The following is a 22,133-nucleotide window of genomic DNA, read 5'->3' on the forward strand; positions in this document are numbered from 1 at the left end:
TTATTGGTAGGAAATAATAAATGAAATTATAAAACTGCATCTAAAAAACATGGTTGCAAACTAATAATATAAAGAAAAGAAAAGAAAAATAAACTGAAGTTTGGCCCTTTGAAGCTGATGATATGCATTTCTCAAAGGTTAAACGCCTCCTTTTGTAACACAGTAAACTCAGTTACAGGACTCCATCTGTAGAAAGAGCCATTTATATTTATGAAACCGCAGCGGCCTCTGCTGGTCGTGTCGTGCATCTCAGTGTATCAAACTAAGGCTCAAACAGCATGTGACAAAGAAATATGTCCGAATTCACAGTATTCATAAAACAGTCAGCAAAAGTACCCGGATGATTAGATTGTGAAGAGTGCAGTCTACGATTTGGGTAGTAAGGAGTGAGTAACTCTGATAAATAATGTAGAGCCAGGCCATGTATCATAATTTTAAAATCAACACAGAACCTGACCGGGAGCCAGTGCAAGGATTAGGAGTGATATGATTGCATGCCCAGGATCCGGGCAAGTTTTGTACATGTTGAAACTTGTATGTAGATTTAGATAGGCCTACTTCGGCTAAAAGGGCATTACAGTAGGCAATCCGAGAGACAACTAAAGTTTAGGATAGGACGCAATCTTGTTATATTTCTGAGGTGAAAAAAAAAAGATGTTTAATAGTGTTCTGTATATAAGGATCAAATGCAAGACTGGCATCAAAGATTACTCCAAAGTTGCTCAAATTTCTTGGATTCTCAAACCTGTACCATCAACAGAAAAGTAGGTATAGGGGGAACCAAGTAACATAACTTCAGTTTTACAACTATTCAAACTTCAAAAAAAATTGTTATTCATCCATATCTTGATCTCAGAAACACAAGCAGAAAGCAAACAAACATCCAGATTTTCACCAGGGTTTGAGTATATAGAGTATCATCAGCGTAAAAGTGAAGGCCGAGCGATCGCATGCCCGAGTGGTGACAAATATATTAAAGAGAAACGGGCCTAAAACTGAACCCTGGGGTACACCAGTGAAAACAGAGCTAATCTCAGACCTGAACCCACCCAAGGCAATGAACTGGGAACGGTCAGTAAAATAGGATTTAAACCAGTTTAAAGCTGTCCCCGAAACACCAAACACCACTTTCTAGGTAAGTAAAAGACTATGATCCACAGTATCGAAAGCGTCTCTGAGATCAAGAAGGATGAGAACGGAAATAACGGCAGAATCAGACGCCATCAACAAGTCATTGTCAACCCTGACCAGAGGTGTTTCAGTACTGTGAAAGTTACGAATACCAGACTGAAGGGGTTCGAAGACATTACCAACTCTAAGGTGGTCACACAAGCGAGAGGCAACAATGAGTTTCAGTACTTTTGCAAAAAACAGAAGATTTGAAATGGGGTGGAAATTGTTAAAGTCGTCCAGGGCAGCATTTTCTTTTCTTGGCACAGGAATTTGAAATGCTGTTGGAACAACCCCAAACTTCAGTGATTCGTTTATTATACTGAGGACAGTAGGGCAAAATAACATCAAAGCGAGATATAAATAGACGAATGGGAATATAGAGCAAATGAGTGGTTAGACTTCATGAAACCTCCCTTTTGAGAGCCTCAGAATCAACACTGTAAAAAAATGCTGTTAAATTTACGGAAAAAAAACTGGCATCTGTGGTTACCAGAAATTTACCGTAAAAATACTGTAGCAACATTTTAGGTTTTACAGACTTAGCTTAAAATTTACAGTAATAAACCGTATTTCATTCTCTGATATAATGATAATTTACTGACCTATTGAAGGATTAAAATATGTTTTGTACCATTGTAATACACTGACAATCAATAATCACAGCTGTAATGAGAGTCACATGATCAATCAAAGCTCATCACAAGCAGTTCTTCCACAAGAAAGTTAATATTAATATGTATAGAAGCTGCACAGTCTCATTTACACACACATTAAACACCATCATGGTAACACACATGAAATAAATAAAAAAATACAATAAACCTTAATTTAACAACATTAAATGTAACATAAAACCCTAATGTACATTAGAAAAAAAAAACTAAGAAAACTATGACGAAAGTTATTTCAACAAAAATACATCAAGTGTGAAGTGTCACGCAGGGAATTGTGGGAATGTCAATTTACGTTTTTTCACTGTAAATTATACAACTTGTTCGTTTTCACCTCCAAAAACTGTAAATTTAATGGTATTTTACAGTAAAATTACATTAAATGTACCATTAGATCTATCACAGTTATTTACTGTATATAGTAAGGAAACTTTCTGTTAATCAATTAACAGTTTTTCACTGTAGCATTTTTACAGTCTTTTACTGTTAAAATCATGATTTTTACAGTGAAACTGAGAGAAATTAGTGCGAGAACGTGACTTTAAATGAGCAAATGAGTCTAAATTAGTATCAAATTATTTATTTAACTGAATTTGAATAAGTATTTGGGTTGCACTTTATTTTACAGTACATGTACTTACAGTATACGGTAACTACTGTAGTACGGATTACAGTCATACTACAGAACATATACAAGTAATTAAGCTACTTATTCAAAATAAGTTACTCTAGACTAGAGAGAATATGTTTTTCGGACGCAGCACTGAGAATGAAAGAGAAAACTGATGCTTTTTAGCAAATTAAAACTTTATTTGTGTATCTTTGATGACCATAAATGTTCCCAGAATGCAAGAGCAAAACTCTGAAGCTGTATAGGCGACTAGACAAATACAGTGAATCCTTGTAGTGTACACTCTTGGCTTTGACATTTGCAGATGGTATCTCAAATCTTATATTGTGATATGTTTTTTCTCGTATTTAAAATAAACATCTTGTTGCAAATACATGATGATGCACGTTATCAAACGACAATGAATTACATTAATAGATTACACGACAGCAGATTAATAACATACAGACAAACGCAGCCGATGTTAAAGAACTGGTGACATTTTGACCACATCACACTGAAAAAAAAAAATGATTCGTTGAATTTAATTAATTTTTTTTTATGGTAAGTGGTTTGCACACAACTGATTTTAGCTACATTTAAACAAATGCATTAAATTGAACTAAAATTGATTAAGTTCAATTTACTCAATGTGCAGAAAATCATCATTCCTATGAGTTAACCTGGATTAAAATCCATATAAAACCAGCAATCAACACATTTCAAACCAGCCTTTAATATTACACGACCTTTACACCACATAGAGAGGTAAAGCCTATGCGTTTACCGTAGTAAGTTATTAAATTAATGGCTTAATTATTGCTGTAATCATGTTTGAAAGGTTCTTTTCATGATAAAGTGCTTCAAACGGCCTCTTTTAGATTTAATGAGGAAAGACTGTATAGGCTACATCTGCGTTTAGAAACAGTAGACTATGAAGTTATGAAGATGAAAGCTCACGATTATATCAAGATCTTCTCAGCACAGATGTTCATATTTGGTAAAATAAATAACAGCACATAATTCATGCACATTTCAGGAAATGTGTTTTTTTTTATAAAGTCATTTCATGTAGAGTTTAAGAACAGTAAGCATGTTACAGTCCTTCAGTCAAATATTCACGAGGATCGATACAACAACCTCAAGAATAAACCCTGAAACAGAAGCAAAAGATGAAGATTACGGTCATTTCATCGCCACCAAACGAAATGAGATAAGACATCGACTGGTCATTTAAAATCATGTGAAAGTGGCTGCATGTATTGATCAGAGATCAACAGGTTTCTTCAGTCTTTTTTACATTAGTTAGTCCGCATTCGAGTCGCTTCCCGGAGTCACAAATAACATTAAAGTGAGCGCAGGACATTAAAGCATCAGTGAATGATCAAACCAACAGCAGTTTAAAGTTACAGCATGCATAAAAAAAAGACAAAATAATGTAAACTCACAGAATCGTCCGTGTGCTTCATGATAAAACCGTAATAAACTGATAACAGAAGGCAGAATTATGCAAAGCAAAAGTTAACCATAGTGAACCGAACATCATATAAAAAGGCTTTATGGTGAATACACAGAATACCATTAAAACAAACTCATCATTGGCATTCAGCTTCATGTCAAAGACAATTAAGTTTAAACAAATATTTCACTCAAAAATGTAAATTACAGCATTATTTAATCACCCTCGTGTTGTTCAAACAGGGTTAGTAAAGTTAGCTAAAAACATTAAAAAGTTTCTTAAAATAAACATTTTCTTTTTCATTTCAGCAATATAACTTCATGCACTAAAATAGAAATTAAAAACTATAAAGACAAAAGTAAAAAAAATTACTAAAACTTGAAAACGGAAAAATAAAAACTTCATTAACTATAATAATTCAACTACAATTGTATAAACAAAAACATGCTCCTCTGGAAAATAAAAGCATGCAGCTTTAAACAAAATAAGGCTGAGTAAATAATGACAGAATTTTCATTTATTCGTTTAAATGTTCCCCCTCTCCTCTTTACTGGAGCTGGTCAATGGTGTGAATACTGCAGTCCACGCTGTACATCAAGCCCGGGAACGCCGTCCTCCGTTCGCATCGCTGTGAAACATTCGTGAAGCACAACAGGGTGAAGCACACACACCTTCCAGACAAGTGCATGAAACTGAAGAAAGGCAGAAGAGAGGACAGCCTCTCCGTTCAAAGGCAAAACAAGCTCACACAGTGACTGTTCAGTTAGCATTGTAATTCCTCAAAGCAGAATATAGACATCTATGGACCTTTAGAGTTCACATAAAATATATATAGATATGATTTCACCACATCTAGATTAAAATAAGGCTAATCTACTATTTGTGCATGCAAAAGAGTCTCTGGATTTGATATATTATTTATTCTTTTTGAAATATGCAATGCACCTTCAGAGGCGGATCTGCTCCGGTTTGCGGAGGAGAATCAAAGGAGTGTTTTCATTCTGGTCGTGCAAAAGATTTTAAAGGGAATAATTCAACATACAGGTTTTAGAAGAGCCCGGACTCTGAGTTCTTTCAGGAAACAATCACACTGCAACACCAATCAGCATTAACCACCGGCAGGAATGCGTGTGTGTGTGTGTGTGTGTGTGTGTGTGTGTGTGAAGGCTGAGCTATGGGGGAAGAGTTTTGGGGTCCAACTAATTCACGCAAACATTAGAAATCCGGTTTCATTTACGCAGCTTTTTGGTAAATCATAATTAATTGAACAATTAATTAAAAAATGTGAAATTCTGACAAAAGTCATAATTACAATATAAAAAGACGCATTTATGACATACTTTTTGTGTCATTACTTTTTTTGAAATTTCAATTTCGACTATCACACAATTATGACTTAGTCATAACTTAGATAATTTTTTGTTCATTTCCACTTTATATCATAATTATGACCATCTCATAATTTTAACTTTTTATCTCACAATTATGACTTAATACTTTGACCTTTTGTTGCAATTTCCACTTTATCACATAATTATGACTTTTTATATCATAATTTTGACTCACAATTATGGCTTAGTACATCATACCTCTGACTTTGTCAATTTCCACTTTTTATTTCATAATTGTGGCTTAGAGTAGTAATTTTGCCTTTTTATCTCATAATTATGACTATCTCATAATTTTGACTCACAATTATAACTTAATTCTTTGATCTTTTGTTGTAATTTCCACTATCACATAATTATGACTTTTTATATCACAATTTTGACAATTATGGCTTAGTTCGTCATAACTTTTTGTCAGTTTCCACATTTATATCATACTTGTGGCTTAGAGCGTCGTAATTTTGCCTTTTTATCTCATAATTTCACGTTTTTGTCATATTTGTCAACATAATATAACTTTATCTCATAATTTTGACTTCATCTTACAATAATGACTTAGTACATCATAACTTTGACTTTTTGACATTTTCCACTTTTTATATAAATTCTGGCCAAGTGTCGTAATTTTATCTTTTTTATCTCATAATGAGTTATTGTCAGTTTTGACTTTTTGACAATTTTGACTGTCATAATTATGACTTTTTATCTCGTAATTTAGATTTTTTTTGTCCACTTTTATCTCAAACTTATGACTTAGTATGTCATAATTTCTACTTTTTAATTTCATAATTAAGACTTGTATTCTCAATTTAAGAACACTTGGAATATATTGTCACTTTTGCACGAACTCTTCCTTTAAATCAAGGTTTGTGAATACGATGGTCCAGATCTTTCTCAGAGCGGTCATGACCGGTCACAAAAGCGCTTTGAGTGCTTTTAAAGATTATTAAATTAAAATTAGCTTTGTTATTAATAAAGTATAAGCAACGAAAACAAAACAGGATACATGATCACAACCAATCAATTTGGTCATGCAACGTTTTGGTGTAAAATCAAGTCTTTACAAATGCGAATCTCTGTGCGATCTCCACGAGTCTCTAGTCGGTTCTCAGGTTAGTTATGCAAATAAAGCGTGACTTCATTGGTCTTCACGTGTGGCTAGCGCGTCGACAAAATAATTAGCCAGAGTAAATATGCACCATCTGACTGATAAATAAGAAAGTTTCATATTATTGCTCCTGATAAACGAGTCAAATTCCTCGAGAGGTAAAACAACTAGTGATAAAGACAAATAAAGCCAATTTATGTGAACGAACACAAAACATAACGAACAAGAAAACGACAACGGAAGCGTTTTACCTGAATATAGAGTGAGACTGAACAGTGCGAGCGTTTGGTAATGCATAGATCTGTTCCCTCGTGCAGAATATAATAATTCCACAGTCAATGCCACATGTGCTTGCTGACACGAGCTCAAACCAGGCGTGATGTGACCAGGAATAATAAGCCATGTGTTCATGGACCAATGAGATTTCACTGTTCTGTCATTTATCGCTAGTTGGGATTAAAACATTTGAATCGCATCATGCCTGGTAAGAACACAGAGTTAAAGCCCATTCACACCAACAACAATTACTATAACGATAACTATAACTGTACGCTGCGCGAGCTCACAGCGGCAGACTATTAGCATATTAGCCAGGGCCAAACGAGAGTCAAAATCGACATTGAAACGCTTTGACTTTATGAATTTTGACAATGCATGGTTGTGAGAATGTTATATGGCTTAGTGCGATCATCAAACCGCTACAGTTGTGATTATATAATGTATAGTCTGGCATGTTTCAGAGTGAAACTCAGTTCATGTTCAGTTTCGATTCAGTGTAAATGCTACTCTGCATTCGCTCTGTGTGTGTTTGAGACGCTTATAATCTGCATTTGGGAACGCAACAATCTTCCCGAATAGTTCATAAATCTGTTGTTGTCAAGTTTTCCACCAAAATAAAAGTTCAATTATTTAATGTTTGAAAGCAAAGAAAATGACAGCAAAAAAATTAAAATAATTATTATTGTTGTTAATAATAACAACAATAACAATTCCAAATATTATATAACATGTATTATTAAAACGCAATATATTATTATTATTAAATACTCTATCTTTACATTTTACAATACGTATTATAGTATTTAATAAAATATCTTTTTTTTAAATTATTATAATAATAATAATTGCGCACACAATAACGGTCTGTCGTTTATAGTCTGCAACCATAAACACTCGAGCTCTTTAAAGTCTGGTGGATTCTGATTGGCTAACTGGTCAATGTTTTAATCGTTCATTAAATCGTTCTGAAAGTGATTCTCTGCTATCCTTTTAAATTTAGAATGATTTTTAAAACTATATCTTTAATGTTTTCGTAATATCGTTTTAAATATCGTGCATGGTGTGAACAAGCCTTTGGGCTTAAAATAAAAAGAACAATGACAAGCAAAAAAAAAGAAAAAAAAAAAGGCTATTTTTGATCGCTCCCTTTCATTTTCTTTATTTTGGTTCATCAACAGTTTGGTTTTCCTGACGTTTCTTCTCTCTTCCTATAGAATATAAATCTGTCCTCTCTCAGGGGAGGAAGGGTTCGTCCTCGTCTTCCTCGTCGGCGGCGGGCCCCGGGTCGCTCAGACAGCGCATGAGTCGCTGCGGCTCCTTATCATCATCCTCGTACGCCATTTTGTCCTTCCTCTCCTTCGCCTGAGAGGGTGCTTTCATCACCAGGCCGCCCTCCTCCTTGCTCTCCTTCGGCTGGCTTGCTTTGCCGCCGAACTCGCCCCGCATATTGCCGGACTCCGGGGTCTGCGGTGAGGCCAGGTCCACTTTAATGGTGGGGATGCTCTCTGTGACAGCCTTGATGCCCCACGCTTGAGGGTCTGTTTCAGAGAAGAGGGAAATCTATCACACTAAACCTCTTTCTTAATCAGTATTTTACTCCAGTGTTCTAACAAACTGAATTAAAAAATTAAAATAAAAGTATATATATATAAAAAAAAGAAAATAATATTAATATATTAATATAGTATTTAAATATATTAATATAATAGTAAAATAGCACTGTTTTACTTAAAGATAAATTAACTTAAAAAGCATAAGTATAATTAATTATAGAATTGGCTATGGATTTTGGAAGTAAAAATCTAACAAAATATTATAAAGTTTATGTTTGAAACAAGATTTTTTTTTCAATATTTATCAATTAACATTCTAAAAAAGATATAGTCTAATCTTACTAAATTGTGCTTATGTAATTGCATTAAAGTATTTTCACTAAAAAAAAAAAAAAAAAAAAATACTGATTAAAAAATGACTTGTTACAGTGCAAACAGTTAATTTATGCAATTTACTAATAAAAATATATAATTTACTGTAATAAGGGATTCAAGATGGTTCTCTGATTATTGCAATATGCTGCATTTCTTGATTCTATCCATTGTTACTATAGCTTATACCAAAGTACTACTGTAAACCATAGTAATTCACTATAGTGTCTGCTATATTCACTATATATCTCTATATAATATCCATTTACCACAATTGTATTGTAATAATAACTTGGTAGATGTTTGTCGAGAACATCGAGATCTGCTGATCTGCTGAATCGATAGGGGGCGCTGTGCAACAACTGAAACCTGAGTGATCAACCGCACATTCACTGAGAGGAAAGACCTGGCGCTGAAGAGACAGATTTCAGTGACACAACAGGATCCTAAAGTCATATATCTGAGATCCAGCAGAGTAACGGTCCGCTCACCTGAAGACAGTCGAGCTCGAGTAATGGTCGGGGAATCCGGAGGCGGAGCAGGAACAGTGAGGTGATTGTTCATCATTGATATCTGAAAGAAACAGTCTATTATGATTAATAAAGCACACTCCAGCTATCAGTGGCCTTTATGTGTAACTGAGATGAGTTTTGGTAACTTATATAATGACAATATACATATATAATAGAGCATAACAATTAATTGAGATGCACAAAATTGCTGAAATCAAATGAACGAATAAGGCCGTTGGTAACGACACAACTTATCTAATCAGCTAATATTGATCATTTTTTCATATCCAATGATGAATCAATCGTCAAACCTTCTCTATCATCTTCTTGCGTTTGATGAGGTCGTTCCAGCCGTCCTCGAACGGATCAGCCACCAGCGTGTGTCTGTTGTACGAGCGCAGCTGAAAAAGCAGAAGACAATCTAGCTTGATCTGAACGTCTCTCCCGAGTGAATGAAACCGAAAGAAGCCTGGTTTGAGAGTGTGAAGTGAAGTGCTGACTCACTCTCTGGCGGGTCCTCTGCAGGTTTGTGCGCAGGATCTTCCGGATCTCTTCCTCACGGGACTTGGAGAGCTGCGGCAGAGCTCGGTCCTGAGGAGTCTTCTTAGGCTGGATGTTCCTGGAAAACAAAGTGAAAAACTCATTATGCTAGAATAAAAAAAATCAGACCCATACATTCTATAAACATTCCATGAACTCCTTATGTTCTATTTACAGTAGTGGCCAAAATAGACGACATCACCCTTTATTTGAATATTATTAAAGATTTTGTAAGCATATTGACTTGAGCATATTGTAAGCATGTGAATAATTGCTTGGAGGCAATTGTTTTATTTGTGATAACGCAATTATAATTTTTGGTTATATAATTTTTGGTTACATAATTTTTGGCCAGGCTGTCATACAAAAAAAAAAATGAAAAAAAAAGAAAGAACCAATGAATATCACAGTAGCAACTGATTATGTTGTAGTCAATATATGCTTTTTGTTTTTGCATAGTAAAATAAAACCTGTAGTTTTTTTTTTTTTGCCAAATAATATTGTCAGCTAAAAACAACCAAGTTTAGTGTTTTGTTCTTCCCTAATATTTTAAATATTTTAAAAATAGAAACTATTTTCCTCATATATTGATGGTTTAAATTAAACTTGTAGGGACATTAAAAACAAATATCCACTTTTTCTCCTGAATATAATTCCACACATCAATTCCTTTCAGATTCCTTACATTCTATGCTCTAAATGCACTCTAAAACCTTTTTCTGTGCAATGCTTTATATGCATTTTTCACAATCCGCTACATATTTTGCATGCATTCAACACATTCTCTTAATATTAATTCACATTCCAAAAATTCCACACGTTCTACTACAATATTCCATGCGTTCAATACACTAATGCTATAAACATGCTATAATCATTCTTTAAATGCAATGCAGATTCCACACTTTCTATATGCATTCTACACAAGTCCATAAATGTTAAGTTGTGATGCAGGCGAGGTGTGCACTCACTGCATGGAGATGGTGGAGGGCATGGCAGAAGGCAGCTTGGAGCCTCCTCCGCTCTCCACCAGCTCGATGGCCTGCTTCATCTCCATCTTGTGGTAGAAGGCGATCAGCTGAGGTTCTTTGGAGCGCTCACCCGCTATCAGGCACTTCTTTATGTACTTCTTATTGAACCGGTTCAGTCTGAAAATGAGAAGGAAAAGATGATGCTTTTGAACACTGAAACTGTGTCTGAAATCAATGTGGTAGAGACCCCATGTGGTAGAGACACACACCTTCAAATACTTATAAAAAATTATATGTATTTGTTGAGATATATTTTTCAGAAAAGGAGAAGCACAAATAGTTTGATCCATTTTATTCATATATGTGACCCTGGACCACAAAACCAGTCACATGGGTCAATATTTTTAAATTGAGATGTATACATCATCTGAAAACTGAATAAATAAGCCTTGCATTGATGTATGGTTTGTTACGATATGACAATATTTGACCGAGTTACAACTATTTGAAAATCTGGAATCTGAGGGTGCAAAAAAAATCTAAACACTGAGAAAATCTCCTTTAAAGTTGTTCATTTATGTTCACGATTGTGCTGCATTCACTCACAAAAATAAATGTTTTATATATTTACAGTTGGAAATTTACAAAATATCTTCATGGAACATGATCTTTACTTAATATCCTAATGATTTTTAGCATAAAAGAAAAATCGATAATTTTGACCCATACAATGTATTGTTGGCTATAGCCACAAATATACCCATGCGACATGTGACTGGTTTTGAGATCCAGTGTCACACATATACATATACCAGGACTCGAGACTAACGGCGTCCTATCGTCCTGGGGACGATAGAAAATGTGTTTAGGACGAACAGAAATATTCTCTAGGACGCCTACAGGACGAAAGACTTTTTTGTATGTGTGTTCATTTATTACTAGCCTATTAGGGTAACTTACTTAGAAAATGTCCAAATTAACCGACCAAGCGCTGACTACAACGGAGCGCGTCTTCTCATGCTGTTACTATAGTTACTATCACTGGCCGGCTAGACCAACGACGCAAAAAAAGAGCTGTATTCAGTACGGTTTTCTGTGCACCCACACCCGACCCAAGGCGTGCAGCCATGCACATACATACCTATACTGCGCGTGAGTACTGAATTGAGCTCTCTTTCGTGTCTGAATGGACAAATACACACAACATTATGTCGAAATGTCCGTTTTGGAGAGTATTCACGTAAACTATGTTGGTTATGTCTTAAACAGTTTTGAGTGTATCGGATGTGCATCAGCGCACGTCACTGGACATGATCCGACGTCTTAAAGTGACAGTGGGTAATAAACCTAATGCGGTCTGTGTATTGATCAAGCAACAAAAGAAAAAGAGAAAAGCATTCACTGCTCGTTAATAGCTTGAATAATAATTCATTATATTTAATTCATACAAATAAATATGTCTGCTGCTTGAAAGAATAAAGAATGATGATATTTTTGAGATATGTTGTCACCAGTATTTATTTGTTATTTTTTAATCCAACCAACTCCAAAACGTTTTGAGCTGTATGTATTTTTATCTTAATTTTCATATATGTAAAAAAAAAAAATTATAATAAAAAAAAAATTCTGCATGAATACAAAAAAGCATACACTCCTGTTATTTTTTTATTAAATCTGTTTTTTACCTGTTTACAGATAATTACTTTGAATGGAGCTAAATAAATATAATACTATATATCATAAACATTTTAATGGTGTTTTTGTTATGTGACTAACAACTAACAACTATAGATGATAATAAAGTACAGAAACAACATGTTTATTTTGGGACGGTTGACATTCACTTTAGGACGGTTCAAATCGTTTTTCAGGACGGTTCCAGGACGGAGGTGAAAAAAGTTAGTCTGGAGCCCTGACATATACACACATACATATATATATATATATATATATATATATATATATATATATATATGTGTGTGTGTGTGTGTGTGTGTGTGTGTGTGTGTGTGTGAATAAAATGGATCAAACTATTTGTGCTTCTCCTTCTCTGATCCCAAATTTGATCCTGAAACTCACTTTCTCTTCAGCAACAACAACAGCACAGTACATAAGGATGAAAAGAATGAATTTGGCCAAATATACTAAAAACATGTCTGATTTTAATGGCTAAACATCACTGACGTTAGCCATTCAAAAACATGTCATATCTAAATTCTTCATCAAACACCAGATGTAGGAGTCATTATGATTTCATTTAGAATTCAAATAATCACTTAAAATCACCAAATTTGACTTTCTGAGTTTTATACGTACTTGTCTTTCCAGTGATGATGTCCGTAATGTCCGCAGATATCCTCAATGCCAGTTAGCAAATGGTCCAAAAACTAAAGACAAATGTACACGCTATTAAGTAAACATAAAACAACAATATCTGGCAATAACGCTGAGATTATCAGTTAAATATCTAACAGAAGCTACAGCTGACTATGATGTTGACAATGAGCAATAAAGTGGACCGCAGAGAGGTTTCTGCCAATCATTTAAAGCATTAACGATGATGAGACGCCCATGCAAATGGGTGTTTCCATAGCAACAATCAGTTTTATGAGTGGTGAATAAATGGCAATTTGTGAGCAAAATGTTCTGTACTGAGTTTTGTGGAGTGGATCCAAGCTCATGCCTGGCGTACAAACAGCAACCTGCTCTTTCTGCAGAACATTCACATGAAACTCATGAGGATGGAGACTCTGTAAACATTCAAGTTCATATTTAACTTTATATATATATATATATATATATATATATATATATATATATATATATATATATATATATATATATATATATATATATATATATATATATGCAGATGATTTTCAGCTGAATGATGCTGAAAATTCAGCTTTGATCACAGGAATAAATTACATTTTACAATATATTCACACAGATACCAGTTCATTTAAATTGTAATAATATTTTACAATATTACTGTTTTTACTGTATTTTTGATCAAATAAATGCATACATATATATATATATAGCATCATTACTCCAGTCTTCAGTGTCACATGATCCTTCAGAAATCATTCATTCTAATATGATGATTTGCTGCTAAAGAAACATTTATGATTATTATTATCACAGTTGAGAATATAATTAACTATAATTCTTAATGCCGTTTCTCTTTAGATTCTCATGAATACATTTACCATTACTGTTTTACAGTCAATTTTTACTTCAATTTACTTTTTGAATCAGCATAAATAATAATGAGAATGCATTTGTTGCATTTACATTATTTTTTACTTCTGCATAATGGTTAAAAGAATGTGCTTAAATCTCATGAACATAATGTCACAAGGCAAAAAACAGGAAAACAGTCCAAAAATGGGCTTTATTTTCATTATATATATATATATATATATATATTTATTTTTTTATTATTATTTTTTTAAATATGACCTGGAAATATTCTGGACTGATTTCTTGGGATTCATCTGGTCTTAAAATCTTCTGATTCCTGTCGTTCTAAAAATATCAAGCTGCATTTCTGTGAAACTGTGACTTTATCAGCACACAACCAGCAGGTGGCGCTCACACACCTTCAGTAGTAGTACTGGATGTTCCACAAACCCAAACAAGTCAACAAAATAAGTCAATTATTATAATTGACTAAGAACAGAATTGTGTGAATATGTTCGGGACTGGCAGAATATTGAGACGGCATAAAATATTGGTGAATCACAGATGGGAGTAAACTCGAACCTGTGTGTGAATCTCCTCATTGATAGATCGCTTTGTTTCCTGTTTCTTCTTCACTGCCAGGAGGTCCACCAGAGGTCGAATGGTCATACCCTGAAAACACAAAGAGAGAGTGGAGGGGAAATTGATGCATGCTTACAGACGGTCCTATTTAAATGCAATCGATACAGCTCCATTCATCAATCTTTGCAGTACAACCTGTGTGTGTGTGTCTATATATACAGTACAGGTATATATATAAATAAAGGGATTTAAAAATTCTTGTTCCAATTCTGATGGGAAAAAATGTAAACCCTCCTGACCACTGAGGGAACTGCACGTCATGACTAGGAAACAGTTGCGTTTCCACACAGTGGGCGGGATCTCCTGTCCTTCAACACTGAGCTGTAACTCATAGCATGTCCTCACTTGTCCATAGCAAGATTTTTCAAACTATGCTGAGCAATCACGGAGGACAGAGGGCTGGGACTGTGACTCTGACTGCAGCGTTCACTACATTGCAGTTGAGCGGTTTTCCTCAAGGTCAGATGCTGGCAGATATCAGGATACACCGCATGCAGCAACAGCACCGTCACATCGGACACTGCAAACACGGTCTCTCACCTTCCACTTCCTGTGAACAGCACAGACTCTGTGCAGACAGAGAGAAAAACCACAGATCGACAGCCACGTGCAATGGCACTAAATATTCCACGTAAAATTGTATGAAAATCACTGCATAAATTTTTTTTTTAAATAAATAAATAAAAATTCGCACAACTGTCAAGCAAAACAGAAACACAGATCTGTGCCCAAAAGGCAGTGGCTCCAAATGGTGCACCTAAAGTTGCATTAAAGTTACTGCAATAGACATCTGCAATGCATTGCAAAAATAAAAGAAAAAATATCAAATAGATAAATAAAATAAAATAAAATGAGATAAAATAATGGATAGCAGTGAGGTCTACACCTGAAGGCAGTGGCCCCAAATAGGCATTCCTAAAAGTGTATTTAATTCACTGCATTGCACTGCATTAAGATAAAGTAAAAAAATAAAAAATAAAAAAAATACAGTTAAAAAATTATAACATGAAATCATAATGAAAAAATAATAATAATAATACTGCGTTAACTTTCTTAAGTTATTTTATTAAGAAAGTTGTGTCTTTAATTTTAAAAAAGGCCTCAATTTTATATTTGGATTATTTATATAAAATACTTGGGGTCAATGTATATCTGACATCCGACTACAGAAAGACCACACATCACAACACCGATTTTCACAAACATCAAACACAAGCAGGGCAACACAAACCTTGCAAACTGATACCGTGCCTTATGTCCTTGTTTAAGAACAGAACAGAGACACACCTTCTAAACCTGATACCACTTGATTTCAACACCAGAACAAAGACTAGAAACATTCTTCCAGGAGCCTCAACAAAGGAGAGAAACTTCCTGAAACCTTCCAAGAATTCTCCCAAGTAAATCACCATTGGTACAGAGAAACCAAACACCCGGCTCTGTCTCTTGGTGACGCATTAAAACGTAAGGGATTTACTGTATCACACAAACACTCAACAGAAGATTAGAGCTGTGAAGCCGTTCGCTTTTTAACCATGATGATGCATTGATACTAAAACATTCAAGATACACTAAAACAACTCCAATACATCAGCCCCTATCAGCAAATCTACCACACACACACACGTGTGCTGTACACAGAGTCTACGCCGGTCCCGCTCTTTCACAGCACTGCTTCCACTACAGCAGAAAGACTTGTGTTACGATATGAATCATTCAAAACATAAAGGAAGAGGGTTACTTTCACCACTGCCATTTTCAGCAGCTCATGCATATCTCAGGCCATCAGGGCTCCCGAAGCTCCCTAAGAGCGTCAGCTGAGGAGGAAAAGTGGTGAAACCGCAAAAAGCAAATAAAGATACGAGACCGCTCGATAATCCACCGCCCAATAAAACCCAACGGAGCGAAAGGCTGTTCAATAAACAAGTCAATTTCGTCTGTGTGTTAACCAACGGACAGGACAGGTCTGCATGAAGAAGTTCTTAAATAAAATAAAATTCCACATATTCAATGTATATATATATTTTAACTAATTCAAACATTCATCATTTTGCTACCAAAAAACATAGTACACTCATTTACGTTAAATATTTACCGTTAAGATAATCATTCTATCCATTTCACAGAATTTCATTGATTACCATTTTCAAATTCATTCCGCAGAATTGCACAAATTTGTGCCTAATCAGTCAAATTTAGGATTTAGGATTCTGTAGATGTAATCATTCATCGTCTCACAATATTACATACATTTTTCTGTCCATTGCCTTTTTGTGTTATATATATATATATATATATATATATGTGTGTGCGTGTGTGTGTGTGTGTGTGTGTGTGTGTATGCATGTATATATGCGTGTATGCATGTATGCGTGTATATATGTATGCGTGTATATATGTATGCATGCGTGTATGTATGTATGCATGTATGCATGTATATATGTATGCGTGTATATATGTATGTATGCGTGTATATATGTATGTATGTATTTATGCGTGTATAATATATATATATATATATATATATATATATATATATATATATATATGTGTGTATGTATGTATGTATGTATGTATGTATGTATGCGTGTATATATGTATGTGTGTATGTGTGTGTGTATGCATGTATGTATGTATGCATGTATGTATGTATGTATGCATGTATATATGTATGTATGTATTTATGTGTGTATATATGTATGTGTGTATGTGTGTGTATGCATGCGTGTATGTATGTATGCGTGTATATAAGTATGTGTGTATGTGTGTGTATGCATGCGTGTATGTATGTATGCATGCATGTATGTATGTATGCGTGTATATATGCATGTATGTATGTATGCGTGTATATATGTATGTGTGTATGTGTGTGTATGTATGTATGTATGTATGTATGAGTGTATGTATGCATGTATATATGTATATATGCATATAAGTATATATATATAAATAATGTGTGCTGATGCTGTGTGAGCCATATCAAAAACATACCAATATGCTTTATGTACTGGAAGAAGAGCAGAGTTCGTACTGCTGGACACTGACCTGCACAAATACAGTGAAGAAGATGACAGTGATGATGGCAGTGAGGAACATGTTTCTCTTGGGGAACTGTTTACAGTCGAGGAGGTAGACCAGGGAGAAGGCGATCGCTCCTCTCAGTCCACCGTAAGCTACAATAAACTGGTCCTTATTGGTGAGTTTCACAATACGGAACTTGTTGATCACGAAGGTCAAGCCGATTACACCTATGAATGAAGCAAAACATTTCATTAAACAAGCACTAAAAAGTGTGCCAACATTCACATCCTTAGGGCATAAATCAAATACAGAACTGTTTCTTTAATTAGGCAAACAGTAATAATTAGGAAAGTGGTAATAACATTAATTAAAATCAAAGGAGTTTATTAAAATTAGTCCAGAACTACTTAAATACGATGGACCTTCACTGAACCCGTGACGCAAACACACAATCACAAGCACACCCCAGATACTGGTGTAAGACATACTACATATCAGCTGTAAGTTACCCTATATGGTGAAATCTAGTGAATAATTGCTGTTAAATCCATTTCAGGTCACGCTAACCAGGGCTTGACATTAACACACACCAACACACCGAATGCAGGTGGATTTCAGCAGTGGTGTGTAACGCAGACACTCCTACTAACCACTTTAGCGGGTTGAAATGTATATAGCTTATACATTTTTCAATTGTAGTCTTTTAAAAAGGCATCTGAAATAATAAACTAAGCGCTATGTTTTGTTGTCAAAAATATAGATTTTTTGATACTGAAATATCTTTAACACTTCCAATACTGATTTTCCGGCAGAATAGATACAGAATAACAGCTGTTCTTACTCTCTCTAATCTCTCACAAAAACCCGCCTCTCCTAACGCACTCGTTTCATTTGCTCCGCATGAATATTGTTGCTGTTACAGGGCTTGAATTTCACCCAGGGATTGCGCGTATTGCTAGCCTAGAAATCTAGACGCACCCTAGCGGCAGCAAAATGTATTTTGCAGCCAGGTGGCTCTAGACACTCTCAATAGACCTTCTAGCTGCAAAAACCCAAATTGGGTCAGGCCAATCACAACGCGTATAGAGTAGGCGGGGCGGGCTTAACATAATGACGACAGAGATGTGACGGTTCCCTGGCTTGAAAACAAAGAATGGCTGCTGGCGAACAGTCTTTCGAATCAGCTTTGGCAGCGACTCTGGAGGACTTGGAGTTAAGTTTTTCTTTGAGAAAAGAGCAAAGAACGGCACTTAAGTCATTCTTTAAAAAGGAAGATGTGTTCGTAGTTTTGCCGGTGTTACACCAGATTCTGTGACCGTCATAATATGTGACCGTAGTGGGCGCGGTTGTCACTGCGTGCTCCGTGATCTACGCAAACAGCGTAACTTCTGACTATAAGCCAAAGGTGAAGTATTTACGACACGTTTGTTTAGAAATGCTTTTTTTTTTGCCTGTCAGATATGGCAAAAGTTGAATCTATCATCTAACGTTAGCTCAGCTGCTGGGAAAACGCTCTGGTTGGTTGTAGCGCTGTCCTATTGCGTGCAGAGGGAATTTGAAAGACAGCCGTTTATCCCGCCCCTCGGATTGAGCGTGTCTATGGTGAGTTTCCAGACCTAACATCTTGATGTAGGTCTGGCTTGCCAGGCTAGCGTATTGCGCATAATTTGACTCATTCCTGCAGATTTTATACTCACACCTAAAGTGTACGCACTTAAAGCCGCCTCTCAGACCTAAATTGATTTCTTATTCCTTATCTAAAACGCATGTGTAACAGAATAATGGATCCATGCGACAGGTCTTAAAGTGACAGCAGCCTAATATGCCTGCTATATGGCATATATACGGCAGTTTCCCCCCATGGTATCGATGTCAAAATTGTGACCAGTGAAAATGCTGAGTGTCTAGTAACTTTGGAAAACCTCTAGCCATAGTGGCTCGAGAGCAAAAAAGTTCATGTCAAGCCCTGACGCTAACTGTGGTCCCTTTACTCACCCAGAACACGAGCCACCAGTGAGAGAATGACAGTCATGATGACGAAGGTCCAGTTCCAGTGGTGCGGCCCGGCCACTGTCGACACTCCCAAGAAGATAAAGATGAGCGTGTCGCTCACGCTGCTCCACATCTTCAAGAAGTACTTGATGGTGGTGTGGGATTTATGGGATATGTTGGCCTCCACGTAGGGACGCGTGACGGCACCACATGCGATTAGCCTGGAAACAGAAGATTCGCCAAAGTTACTGATCGGATCGGTTAAACCAGCACAGCTTGAAAGGCATTTTGGACAGCTAGTTCGTGCTGGGCGATGTGGCCAAAAAGATGATCACACTATTTTTTCCCCATTTCATTCAGTTTTGATATTTATCACAATATTCATTTCATACCATTAATGGGGAATGAAATGCATCCTTGAGAATGAATGTACCGTAAAACTTCAAATAATAGCCCGGGCTTCTATTTACCCAAATCGCCGAACTGCACCGGCTTGTATTTGAGACAGGCGTCTATAAGAGACAGGCCTTTAATTTAGTGTTGAGATATTCAAGCATGACAGTAGGAGGTTATCACATTTTATTATGTTTTATTTATAAGTAATTCGAATGTGTGTAACAAATAATTTAATGTAAGAAATGTCTTTGGCTATTGGCAGCATAAAAAAAACATAAAAAACGAAACGATGTGACATCAATGGGCAGAACACAAGTTACCACTAAAATCCATCGAGCATATGAACTTGTTGCCCGAAACACATCAACAAGAAAGAATGAAGGCTACCCTGTAAAACAACTGCAATCATGTGATAGAAAATTACTCTATTCATCACTATCATCATCCCCGCGATCCTCAATTACAAGTTAATTGGCGAATTCCTCCTCCACGTCGCTCTCCTCCACTTCTCCCTCTCCGGCCTCCGCTAACTCTGCCTGCCTTGCTTGCACTAACAGCTCCCGCCCAGATGCGCACGGCTCTCCCTCTTTGAAACAATGGATAAGGTGATCCTCGTTGAAGCTAGTCAGGCCACATACCTAAGGATAACATCCCGAAGTTAATGAAATATATTATCTCCTCTTTCTCCCTCACACACACACACACAATATAGTGATGATAGTGTAATAGTGACACGCGAATAGTGATGAGTCGTTCATGAACGGTTGCGTCTGTCACGTGAAATCTAATCAAAACATAGAACAGACGATCTGACTGGTTTTAGAATATCATGTACAACCCGATACTAAAAAACAGACCAGGCCTCTATTTGAGACCGGCCTTTATTTACCCAAACCTGTCGTCACACCAGGCGTTTAAAAGAGACAGGCGTCTATTTGGGACTCGGCTATTATTTGAAGTTTTACGGTAAATATAACTTGTTTGTTTACAAGTAAACAGAGTGAGCTACTTTTTATTTTAGGGCCTCAAATTAGAAATTTTTTAAATGTTCAGAAATGTTGTGTTTCTAACCCTAACCCTAATAAATTCATAAAACCTACAATTAAATCACTTAATTAGCAATTTAACCAATCTTTTAAAATGTCATCAATTGGAAATAACAACAATAAGAATTAATTTACAACAAAACATTGCATTTTACATTTTTGTCAAATAAATTGTTGCATAACTTTACGGTATAAATTAAAACATGGAAAAAATATTTGGATTGTATTATATTCCTTAAAATAATAATGATAATAATAATAATGATGATGATAATACAATATAATGTTTTAATATATTATATTAATAATAATATAAATAATAATAATAAAATAGAATGTTTTAATACATTGTATTATTATTCTTATTATTATTACTACTACTACTTTGAAGTACATTTTACTGTATAATAGTCATATTTCTGTCATAATTCCAGTTTATCGCCCAGTCCTATAGGCAGTTGAACCTTGAAATTCTCTCCCAACCAGCAATTTGCATAATTTTCAATAATTCATCAAAATACATTAGCATACGTCCTTGAAAGTGAACATCTCAAATACCCAAATTTAGCTTGACATGTGAGAATCAAAATTGCACCTACAGGCAACCGACAGGTCATGACAACTTAAAATTAGCTGAACTGACTCAGTCAGTTTTATATGAAAGTGTATATGAAAACTACATTATTATGGAGGTGTGATTCAATGGCTGACTATCACCACCTGCTAAATGTATGACCTGCTATGATACGTTAGTTAAAGTGAACCGGATCATGTGACCTGACCCCTGGTTGGGGTCACATTATCAGTTTGATCATTTTAAGTCCTGTGCTAGTGAGGCGGCTCCTCCTCCTCTGCCATTTGTTCCTCTTTTAAAAGGGAAACTCTGTGACAACACTTCCTGTGACCGCACTGAGGCGTGCATTTAGGAGTAATTTTTTGCATAATAGGATATTACACAGCTCAAAAACAAAAGAAATGTGCTTTTTAATACGAGCAATACGCCATTCAAGGCTATGTGGTGTCCTCATGTCTTGTATGCCTCATGTTTTTTTTTTGTTTTTTTAATGACATTGATTTTTGATTTTCATTTTTAAACAAGGGGTGAAAAGTACCCTTTTTAGTCATGTCAAAGCAAATGCATAAATCCATAATAATAATAAACTTTATTTTACAAAGCTAAAAGGGCGTTCCATAACTCAGAACACTGAGAAATG

The 22,133-nt window shown here is 35.4% G+C and overlaps 1 protein-coding gene across 1 annotated transcript in view; it reads right to left on the minus strand.

Annotated features, from left to right (window-relative positions):
• Window positions 1-2,633: 2,633 nt before the first annotated feature.
• The window catches only part of slc9a1a (solute carrier family 9 member A1a), a 51,053-nt gene continuing 31,553 nt past the window's right edge, over window positions 2,634-22,133 (minus strand). Inside the window, exons 4-12 of the mRNA XM_084385305.1 lie at window positions 19,481-19,698; window positions 17,510-17,712; window positions 14,405-14,494; window positions 12,953-13,023; window positions 10,637-10,813; window positions 9,630-9,744; window positions 9,437-9,526; window positions 9,105-9,186; window positions 2,634-8,226 (exon numbers count right to left, since the gene is read on the minus strand). Coding sequence (XP_084241431.1) covers window positions 7,922-8,226; window positions 9,105-9,186; window positions 9,437-9,526; window positions 9,630-9,744; window positions 10,637-10,813; window positions 12,953-13,023; window positions 14,405-14,494; window positions 17,510-17,712; window positions 19,481-19,698 — 1,351 coding nt within the window. The 3' untranslated portion in view covers window positions 2,634-7,921. The remainder of the gene's footprint in view (window positions 8,227-9,104; window positions 9,187-9,436; window positions 9,527-9,629; window positions 9,745-10,636; window positions 10,814-12,952; window positions 13,024-14,404; window positions 14,495-17,509; window positions 17,713-19,480; window positions 19,699-22,133) is intronic.

The sequence above is a fragment of the Rutilus rutilus genome, assembly GCF_951802725.1.
Source record: "Rutilus rutilus genome assembly, chromosome: 17".
Lineage (NCBI taxonomy): Eukaryota > Metazoa > Chordata > Actinopteri > Cypriniformes > Leuciscidae > Rutilus > Rutilus rutilus.